General features: G+C 44.3%; 1 protein-coding gene across 1 annotated transcript in view; it reads right to left on the reverse strand.

Moving 5' to 3' along the window:
* The window catches only part of LOC306837247 (breakpoint cluster region protein-like), an 86412-nt gene extending 76671 nt beyond the window's left edge, over window positions 1–9741 (reverse strand). Inside the window, exon 1 of the mRNA XM_079364847.1 lies at window positions 7184–9741. Within this exon, the coding sequence (XP_079220973.1) occupies window positions 7184–8816 (1633 nt within the window). The 5' untranslated portion in view covers window positions 8817–9741. The remainder of the gene's footprint in view (window positions 1–7183) is intronic.
* Between the last annotated feature and the right edge of the window lie 2036 nt (window positions 9742–11777).

The following is an 11777-nucleotide window of genomic DNA, read 5'->3' on the forward strand; positions in this document are numbered from 1 at the left end:
ATGGCTAGTAGTGAGCTGTAAGTGGTTTTATTTAACCTGGCTGCAGACACTAGCAAGCACAGTTTCCCTGCACTTAGGCCAATCAAAATGACAAGCTTCGTGACTGTGACAGTGCATGCCATTTAACAGAGAGCCAAGATGGCCGCTGTTCAAAAGGCCAGAGAGAAACAAGTCACCAGAATTTATGTCAGGGGATTTTTTTTTTATTTATTTAAAGAGTTGTTGCTTAGAGATTGTGGCTGGGTGCTTGGCATTCACTGGATATAACTGGCGGGCTGTGACTTTGTGTTTATGTTTGTTTGTATTTGCATGTCTATTTTCAGTGTCAGGTCATAATCATCCAATCTGCTTCCTCTCACCCAAAGGTTTGCCTTACTGTACTTTTAATGTCTGTCCCTGAAGCTCAACAAACACACACATAAGGGCAGAAACTGGCAGCTCCAGCATAACAAACCAACCCAGCCTTTTGGGTAGCTGGAGCTCCGTTCTAGCTAATGGGCACTACCAACCAAGGACCACCACACTACTCACAATGCTAGGCTAGACGTCTCCAGCAGGAGGAGTCTGGGTAGACAATAACAAGAAACGGAGTACTTACATTTTAACAGCTAAGCTGTTCTTTGCACGATTTAAAATATTGTGACAAAGGTTAGTAGTTTTGATGGATTTGCATCTTGTTGGTTACTTGCAGTTGTATTGTTACAGTTTTAATTTAGGGCTATATTGCAGGCTGTTGTTGCTGAGAGTATATGCAAATGTCATGTTCAATGCAGGGATGGATACAGACTTCTTCGCCGCCCCACTGGGTGACATGCTCGTGTGTGTACAATTATATTTATGACAAAAAATAAAACAGGATTTAAAAAATACGCATTTCCGAAGACCCAATTTAAAGTACTAAAAGAAATGAGCTACATACAAATGCTAAAGAAGTTAATAGCAGGCTGTTGCAGCACAACCTTGTAGCTGATTCTAACACATTTACTGCCGCTAACAAGCAACGAGACATTCATAGTTAATGATTATGGGGGTGGCCAATTAGATTTCAGGGAGGGGGACTTACACAAGTTTTCCTAAAATACAAAAAAAAAAAATAATTTTACTTTATTGGTGATAGAGTTTGCATATAACATGACATATGGGGGATAAAAAAGCGGCAAATAATTTTTTTGTAATTTCCCTAAATCCTACTTTTTCACTCCAAATATGGCAGATAGCTGTCCAATAATGAGTCTGATTCTGCCAGAAGCGTCTGCCTATTAAGAATATGTTATAAGTTCTTCTTCGTCTCTTTAGTTAAATATGACAAAGATTACAGTCCCTCATGTACAGTGACATGAGATAACTTTTCTTAAGCATTATAATGTTAACATTTCAAGACTGATGTTTTGTAGCATGTCTTTCTAAAATAAAAATGTGTTTTTATGTAATTGTTTCATTTGGAAGTGAGACTTAAAGGGGAATGTTAGAGATACACAGAAACGCATAAGCAGTAATGTTAAAAACAAACCAGCTAAATGTGGAGTGATTCAACAGGTTTTCCTCCTCCATGACTGATCCCAGAAAAGGGAACAAAGGGAGCGTTTTTGTGACAGCGTAATTGGTCTGAGCAGGTTGCACCAGCCCAGTGAAGGGCTAAGAAGAGCACCCAGCTGGAAGAAAGACAGATCCGCTTCCACCCCCCCTTGCCCCACCCCGCCCTCCCTCCTGTCCCCACCTTCACTTCTTCTTATCCTTTCAAGCTTCTCTCTAACACTCATGGCCCAACTATGAGCCTGCAGCTCCTGTATGAGTGTCGGCTGAGGTAACTGAGGCTTTCAGTGCCAAGCTAACACTCAAAAGACTTGAACAAGCCGGTTTAACAGCCTTCACCCCCCCTTCACCCCCCCTTCACCCCCCCCCCCCCCCATCCCTCCTTCAGAGTGAAAAGAAGGTCACTGTGCCACGCCGGACTACGCTGTAGAGCATGTGGTGTCTGCCGGAGGTACCACTGACTAAATTTCTCCCTGTGTCTTATGAGCCGTCTCTAACCATCACGCCTTTTCATCTTGTACCCCCCGAGTCCCGGTACCTACATGCACACATTGAAACATGCTGAATCCCATGGTGCAATATGTGCACATTCACACCATTCACACAAGTACACATCAGACAGGAAGAAACATACACAGCCTCAGATCCTCTCTGGCAGTGCTGCTTCAGACAGTCATCTCCACTGATCGCCTGCTTGTTACAGGATTTACATTCAATCATAAAATCCCAAACACACACACACACACACACACACACACACACACACACACACACAGAAACACACACACACACACACACACACACACACACACACAGAAACACACACACACAACACGATCATCTCTGATTTCCCAGGGAGTAAGCATGTGTACATTTGCCATCATGGCATTAAGCAACAAATAGATTTTGCAAAATACCCGGAAACACACACAGCAACTCTTGATATAATCTGTTCTCAGCTACGGCATACATCTGACACACACCCCTCAGTGATTTGGATTATCTGCAGGGGAGAAATGTGTGAAGTTTAAACAGAGCTGAATAAGGTTCAAATAGAAGTTCTTCTGAAAGTTCAACTACTTTAGTCACCATTAGGATGTGTCATCATGTCAAGCCGAAGGCCTACGTTACGAAGTTATGATAAACTTGCTTGTATGCTACATCAGAGATATATATGTGTGTGAGAATTTTAAGTAATCAAATACTTTCAATAAAAAGGAGCAATATGTAAGATATTTGCCGAATTAAAAAAGCCTGACTTTATCATCAGACATTAAGGAAACATGCTATTTTGAAATGTTGTCTCATCTGATAATAAAGCAGCAAGTATGTCCTCCTTCTAAGTTTCAAATCTGGTCCGGAGTCCTCCAAACGGTCTTTTGGACGCCCCCTCAGATTGCTCGGTATGAGAACAGTAATCATGGGAAAAACTGACAGGTGTTGCAGCAGGCTAGCAAGCTATTTCAGATTTGACTTATTCTACCCAACCTTAAACTTTTTTCAAAACTCCCCCCCCCCAAAAAAACGTTTGGGCTGTCTCCAATGTTTGGCATTTAAAAACACTATGTGTCAGGGTTACAGATAGCTTCTTCGAAATAACATTTTGTAAATTGGGGTCTATGTTGCGTAATATTTGTAGTATTTAACAAGCTTACAGTTTTATTAAATTAACATGTTATCTTTGTGTGAGATAAATGATCTCTTTTGCTCCTCTAGGAAACGTTCACGTGTTGGAGAGTTAACAGCTAAATCTGCCTCACACTACATTAAGTCTTGTAATTAAAAGTTTGACACACATGAACTTTTCCCCTTCCAAAAGACTCAACTGCTCAGAAAAGAACCTTTTTACTTACAAAGGTTACTTATTCCAAACACATTATTTGGATGTATGAATGTTGAACGGGATTTCATTCGTGATGATTTCTGCATTTCAAAAAGCATATATAAAAGTGAACATTGACACTAGTGAAAACCCGACACAGAGAGGTTAGGTATGTACTAAAAATAAACCAACATGAGCTCAGTTCTGATCATGACCCCGGGATGTGGTACTCTTACGAGGATTTTAAATCAATCAACAACTCTAGTCCCGAGCAAGTCTAGTGAGGATTAAAATGACATAAAATGCAAAAACCACACTTCAGTCGGAGTGATAAATAACCTTCAACCAGAGAAATTGCAGACAGAAAGAAAAAGTTTGTTATTGCCTAAAAATATCACTACTGACGGGACCCAGCTGAGGGAGTCGGAGGTTTTGGACAATAAAACCATTGAGGCTTTTAAAGGTCTGTCCTGCTTTGGCATTCCTGCCCTCACAGACACAAAGCCACAGGTATTCCCTGGTTTAGAGTCAGAATTCCCTTCTGGAAACAGCATAGGAAGAAACAAACCATTTTTGGGAACCACCCGTGTCATTTCAGAAGGGTTTGGAAGCTCCTTTTCTCCAATGATGTCATTAAAAAATGTAAAAAAAAAAAAAGGCAATGTTTGTGGGTTTGGTTTGGATTTGAATTCAAAGATCTGACATGTATCCCCCTTTTCAGTACAATCCAATTTTTTGTGAACACATTTTTCTTCTTCTGCAACCTTTCAGCTCACAAAATACACGTCTGCCTTCTTCAGAAATCAATGTTCATGTTCTCTCTTCGGGAGATTTGCTCTGCTTTTGCATGCAGGATGTGATTTAAAAAAAAAAAAAATAAAATAAAAAACGAGTCACATTGATGTGAAAGAGACCTGTCAGTCATGGAACTGGGTACAAATGATCAAATACATGATGCAACATTGCAGCATTCATGTTTGCAAAGCTGAGTTAAAAACTGGAAAGTTGGCAGCTGATGGTTGTGCTTCCGAACACGTTTGATGTTTTTTTTTCGAGCGTAGTTTTCGCTTGCCAGACGTCTCTGCCTTCCCACTGAATGACACTCGAGAGAGATTTCTTTATTCTGATCTTTCGCTCGTGTTGCTGATTTGTTGCTTTTTTTGTCACAGTCATAAAAAAAAAAAAAACACTCCTGCTCATCTCTGCACAGCATGTGAACTTCTCATTTTGAATACCACCCCCTGCATTAAATAAACAAAACACACCATGGAGCAATTACTACCGTTGCTGACACGCAGAGAAGACGAAAGAAAAAAAAAAGAAGAGAAGAAGAGTCACTATAGATCAAGTCAGCTCTGGCAGATGGTGTGACTCCTCCAGAGTTGGGTCAACCACTGGCATGAAACATCCTTCCTCCAGTTAGACCATTATCTCAAGCATATGTGTGCACCTATCGCCGAAAGGGGAAAGCATCCTCAAGGTAACGGAGTGAACATCAAACCGTGTGTGTCTTTGTGTGTGAGCCAGAGTCTGTGTGTTTCTGTTACGCAACGGGAGAGTTCTTCCCATCTGTGCCTCTCTGCAGCCCCCGCATCCCCGGCCAATGAAGCGAGAAACGACAGCTCTGCCTTGCACTCTGCCTCCCTTAGTCTTCCTCACAACACCATCCCACTCTTCATTATTACCATCAAGCGCCCACGAAGAAAAAAAAAAAAAAAACTCTCAAACTTCTCTACCCGTCCTGTCTGCTCTCCCGTGGTGGTTGGTGAAAACTAAAACAGAACCAGGGGGGGCACCAGAACGATGCAATGTTTAATTTGTCACCACCTTCACTGTCCTATCATCACGCCTATCTGCCCTCAGCTTAAACCCCCGACTCGACAACAAGAGCACTCTGCAGGGTGTCTAACCAACATTTTACTTCTCGTGCTCAAATTCCAGATTATCCCACTAAATGCATCTCTGTCTGCAACACATCCCCCCACTCTCCATCTCCGTCCGCTGCCCCACAGGGCTCATTGTTGTGGAAAAGATTGTATTTTTTTTTTTAAAACAAAGAGAGCAGACAGTGCAGCCATAATCCTCAAAATAACAGCTGGGGAATTCACTAGCCATTTGCTGGGGACCCAGCTATTTTGGCTTTTGCTGCTAACATGCACAATCTTAATTGCTGTCGGAGAGAAGCGTGTTAGCATTGTACTTCATTGTTGATGATGTTTGCCCATTACATGTCATCAGGGAGGGAATGGAGATTAAAATGGAAGATGTCTTCCTGTCCCTCTCTCTCCCTCTGTCCAACTTTCTCGTCCCGGTTGCAGCACGATGCAACAGATTCCTTGCCGCTGCTAAGGGCTTTTTTCGACGTCATTTCATTTCACGTTGGGTCTCTGAATAATTTCACGAGTACGTCTGTTGTGTTAAGTGTCATGACATAACTTTTCTTGTGAGTAATTTCACGGGAGACGGTTATGGACAAAAGGTGACTCTGCAGTTTAATGGTCGCATCCTGTCGGTAAAAAAAAAAAACATTTTAGTTTTTTCCACCAAGGCTAATGCATCAGTACCTTTGTTGAAATAAATGAATTATAGATGCACAGAGACTGGTTTTCCACTCAGGATATTTTGGCGGAGAGGTGTATCTTGTTTCTACAACGGCCATGCCATTAGAAAGATGACAGGCATGTCTTTGGAATAAGCTGTGACTGTCTTGTAAAGGCAAAGTAGGTCCATCAACAAAACGTTACCTCTGTTTTCCTCTTTTTTTTTTTATGTTTGCCTCAATCTAATACTACTGTTCCCCGTCCTTCCAGTCTACCCTGGCACGGTTTGCCTGCACCCTACTGCCTGTCTGGTCCCACCAGACGCTGGTCCATGTCCAAATCTGTTACAATATATTGGCGCCAACACACTCCTCACTTCAACAGTAGAAAACCAAAGAGAGACAACATTCAAAATGTGCACGACCACAGCTCAACACACAGCACTTGAAGTCTAAAAATGAGACAAATATTTGAACTACCAAAGCAGTGATTGTAAGCTGGCACAGCCTCTAAAATGGAAACTTTACAGAGGAATTACAGCAAGCTAAGCCCTCCTAAGGTGCTTCTATGAGCATAACACTCCTCTGTTGTTGTTGCTCCAGTCGGTTAGTCAGTGCCTGTGTCTTCAGCTCCAGGCTGCACGTCTATCTGCTAGCTGCTGCTCTATTACAGGTGCCATTGCTCCAAGGCTGCAATTTAGTGGTTAGGGATACTGAAGATAATGCTTTGTCAAGATGAGAGCAGATTTCTTTCACTCGCTCAAAAAGGTACAACGGAAATGTCTTCCAGTCATGCAGAAAGAGAAAAAAGGCAGGCAAGGCAGACAGATAGACACCTGTGATTGGAATTCTGTACTCAGAGCCACAGGAGTCATTTGAGTAAGACGAGGCCTGCAGTTTCAACCCAGACTGACCGCATTTATTGTTCACCCACCCGGCTGACATTCCAGGCATGAGCAGAGGTGGATCTTTCATCCGTCTCCCACACGAGGCCACGCAAAGGACACTCAGTCTTCAGTGTTCACACGTACTATCAATCATGTGAACATCTGGATGCTTTGGGCTTTTAAAAGGAAAGGACTAGGAGTAGGAAAAGGAGGCTGAAATGGGAAGGAGTTGGTGCCAACATAATTCCAGCATGACTAAATTACCCTCATTCACTCAGGCATCCATTCTTTTTTGTCTGTCCTCCAAGCACAGCCAGGCTATCATGTTTCTTTGTGAACCTGAAAAAGTCTTTACACACCTTCTCTCCACCACAACAAATATGTGAAAGCAGAAACACTCACCTAGATGGTCTCCATGGTAACTGTTGTCGTGGGGTGTTCTGCCGTGTGGCATCAGGTCATGGTGGGCAGCAGGTGGCCAGATCTGCCCAGTCTTGCGAACGCTCACAATAGTAGCCTCAGACATGACCACGTGGCCTCCCTGTTGCCGGTGGTGACGCTTCTGGGACTGTGGGGTCGGAGGGCTGCTGCTGTCGAAGGAGTGCTGGGAGTTCTGGGAATTTTGGGACGGTGAGCGACTCTTCTCCCTAAACGGACGACGGAAGGCAGTGGTGGGACTTGGCGAGACGTGGCTGGACTGGCCTGAGGAGAAGTCCTCCTCGCTGGATGTGAGGTTTTCATTGGAGCTGCAGTCCGGCGTGTAACCCCCACCTCCGCCAACGTCCTCAAAGCTGCCTGGGGAGTAAGAACGGCGCGGCCAGGTCAACAGGTGGTCATCTCCTCCCCCGAGGTCTCTCATTGTGACTCCACCACCACCACCACCACCTCCACCACTACCTCTCCCATCTCCTCCGCCACCTTCTCCCATCATCACCCCACCCACATAGACGCTGGAGTAGGCTTGGAACTCAGAGGGCTGCCAAGGAGGGGGAGGAGGTTTGCCCCCATTGGCCCTTCCTGAATGTCGCTGGTTGGGTTCACCGTCTTCATATTCAGCATCATACCCGCAGGTGCTCTCGGTGGATCGACCTCTGTACACTGGTCGAGCACGGAGCTCCCCTGCTACTGTTGCTAGGTTACCTGGGAGGGAGTGAAGGGATCTTTTTCGCTCCATCTGCATGGCCTGGCTGCCCAGGGAGCTGATCTTGTCGGAGACATCCCGGTCGTTGACCCTGACCAGACCCCTGTCATGGTGGAACTCCATGTTGGTGTAGAATGGTGGTGGTGGTGGTGGCAGCTGCTTCTCCTGGCCCTTTGCTACATCGCCTGCAGAGTGAGAGTTGGCCCGTTTGATCCTCTCAAAGTTGGACCGCAGTGCCGCTACCCCAAGTCCCATCCCCAACTTGTCCTTGGGGTCAGATAGCAGCTCCTTATCTGGGGGCGGAAGGTTTGGCCTGCGGGGGGAAACGGTGATGCCGCTTCGCTGCTTGGACGGCGAGAGGCCATCAAGGTTGTCGCAAGAGGTCGACTCAGCCTGCTGGGGAACCTCAAAAGCGGACTCCAGGCCGTCACCATGGGAAGCGGACTTCCTGGCTGGTGGAGGTCTGGGTTTGGACCGACCAGCTCCTTCTCCTAGAGGCTGATACCGGCTCCTATCCCCAATACTTCCACTCCCAGCACCATACCCTCCACCTCCTACGACCACTCCAACGCCACCAGTCTCCTGCATGTGTGGCTGCTGGGATTGGCACTCTGCTCCCTGTGTGGACGCAGAGTCCACCCCCTCATTCAAGGGGGTCTTCCTGAAGCCCCATCGCTGCTTGTCATAGCTCTTCCTCTCCTTTGCTAAGAGGGTCTGCAGGTAAATCATTCGGAAGCGCTCCTTGTTCACTTCCTGCTCCAGGCGCCTGATGGATGCCTTGCACCTCTCCAGCTCCTGCTCAATTCCTCCAACAGACCGCAGCTCCATCTTTGGGGGCTCTGACTCTGGAAACTGTGCCTTCCACGCTTCAATGAAACCCACCGGCTCCACCATATTGTGCCTGGTGTACCCTTATTCACTTGGGCTGGATGAATGATGCCAAAGGGGCACCTTTAAGTCCAGTTTAATCAAATAATTCTTCAGGACAAAAAAATGGCAACCTACAGTGAGAAACCAGTGGCAGTGTTTATAACAATCCTTGAGGTAAACCGTTCAGATACATACAGCCTAATTGCTGACACTTGTCGTGGGCTGCGCAGATGCAACAATGCATCCCATTCTGAACAAGAGAATCCGGCTGTTCAGTCAGAGGGAATGTGTGAGGCATAAAAAGCAATAAAAAGCTGTAATAAAGCCCGTGTTTCTCGTGCATTATTCCAGAAAAGGCCACTTTTAGGTCGTAGACTGTTTGTTTTTCCTTTTATAATCTCAGCCTCGACACAATGACAGCATCTGTCCTCGCGGGGATGACAGGGAAAGAGAGAGGAAAAATAAATGAGAAAGTGATTAAATCCGTCTGGAGTCACTCACTGTGTCGGTTTACCGTTCCCTCGTTTGTTAGTGACAGTGGGTCTGTTCACTCTCGCCCATCCACACGGCAGTAATCCCAGGTGCTGCTGCTCTCCTGCCTGAGCGCCTTTGTACCAGCAGCGCTCAAGGAGAATGGATAAAAAAGCGCTAAACACAACATCTGACTTTCTCTACAGGGCGCGATCAAGCTGCAACGATGCCTCGGCTGCAGAAAACAAATCGTCCCATTATCCCATTTCTATGCCACGGCTTGGACCAGGTATTTTTTTTTGTTTTATTATATTCTTTTTTTTTTTCACCCCGAGGTTTCTCCCGTTTCTCCGGTCGAGATGGTGCTGCTGAGTGTGCTCCCATCTCAGGCCAGCAACACTGGAAGGGGCTGAGAATGGGAGGGACCACAGGAGCAGTGATCTTGCTGGTTAAAGAGACAGAGCAGGGATGCGGTCGCTGCACGTTCTCCTGGCTTTGGCACGTTACTGATCAAAATTGTTTTCATACATTTGTTTAAAACGGGTGTTTTGCATAAAGCAGCATAGGCACGTACATGTCTCCGTTTTCCTTTTTTATTACGCATGATTGCTTTGTTTTTCACTTCAGGCAGCTCCGTGGTCTTGCATATTCAGATTACAATATCAATATCAATAGCTGGCTATAAAAAAGGTTTTGTTAAGACGTGCCTTTCTAGGTTTCCTGAAAAGGTGCTGGCTGTACCTGTCAAGCAGGTGTTACGGCACATGGGAAGTGCAAGTATCTTTAACCTAACACTGACCCCTGGTGGTGATAAGTCATATCTACCTCTCCGTGCTCCCTAACTGTTAAAACAGGAGTATATTTGAACTTATAAATACTAGTGTACTGTGTTACTGGGAGTAAACAATTACAGAGAACAAAATGACTATTTAAATACTATAATGTTTTATTTACCTGAAACCACAACCTCAATAATGCAGTGTACAATCATTATCAGTTCTCAATAATGATCGACTTTTTACAGATGGTAAATATTGTTCTTCGACCAGGTGTCACAGAGGGGACAGCACAGGCCTCCCCTCACATTAGATCACAGTTTTACAGCAGTTGAAAAGGATACATCATATTCATAATGCGAAGATAATAAGGACACAGGGGAACACTGTTGTATTGCAGGATTGCCGCTGAATCAAAGGTAAAGTCCATTGTCCTCGTTGTAAATTATCCGAAAGTAAGTGGATCAGTGATCAGCGTGCAGGAGCTCAAAGGGAGACCAAAAACAAAATAATAAAAAAAAGGGGGGGGGGGGGGGAATTAGCAGAGCGCCGTTAAGTTCACAGAGTCATGTTTCCATATTACTGTGCAATTTACCTAAACTATTACAATAAAAAAACAGTGATTTTTTTTTCGTATCTGCAATAAATTCATCTTAAATCCATCTTAATATGTCATTTGAGTATTATACATTAGAATCTATAAATACAAATTGCAAAGCTTAAGTACAGCTGGATCGCATGCATGAATGTGTTTGTACACTGATGTACAGCTAAGATCATTCAGGCCCGTGTTCTTAAGAGTCTATGTAACAAAGCGAACATGGAAAGTTGGAAACAAGTTCTTCATGCAAGCAGGTACATCGAGGGTGTTGAGAACTTCCCTGCAAATGAAACTGGAATGACGTCATGTTTATATTGAATCTGCACACAGAGGTATAAGTGTGTTAAGAAATGTGTATGCGTGTGTGGTTGTGTTAAGTGATGCAATGGGCAAAGATGTTTTAAGCCTAACTGCACCCCTTACGATTTGGTCTTTAATACTATGGACTTGTGTCCTTTCGTATGGTGCCTCGGCACACAAACACACTGCTGGTCATCATGTCGTCTGAGGTGAGTGAGGTTCAGAGTGAGCAGACATGTTGGACGGTAGGGGAAGTCCAGCCTCTGAGCCCATTCAGTCATTTTGCTATCTTTTATTTTTATCATTTAAGAGAGCCAACCTAAAAAAGAAAAGAGAGACTTACATTAGTGCAAACACAACATGAATTGTTTTGACTTATTGACATTGAATGATTGTACTTTCACTGCCACAATAACGTGTAGGCTTTGTGAATATAAGCAAGTGTTGTGGGGGGTGAAAGGAACAGCACACAGTGACATTGAAAATCGTGGCATGTGGTCATAAGCACCTCACATATTGTCAAAAGGAGAAAGCACAAGCCTTAAAGCCTTCCTTGAATGTGCGCTTATATTTCAGCAACTCCTTTCATGGACTTGTGTCTACAAGTTACCAGATTTGGTTGTTACTTCTGTTGTTCTAATAATGGGTAAAATGTGTGCTGGGCATTTAATGGAATGGGATGGAAGGAGTAATAAGCATCTAATGTTCAACGACATCCTAGACAGTTAAAACTACTTCACGACTTCATTCTTGATTATTGTGTATACGTCTGTTTATTTAGTTTTTTATTTAACCGTTATTTACTCAGGAAAAGTCCCACTGAGGTTAAAAACCTCT

This window comes from Symphodus melops, assembly GCF_947650265.1.
Source record: "Symphodus melops genome assembly, chromosome: 16".
Classification (NCBI taxonomy): Eukaryota; Metazoa; Chordata; class Actinopteri; order Labriformes; family Labridae; genus Symphodus; species Symphodus melops.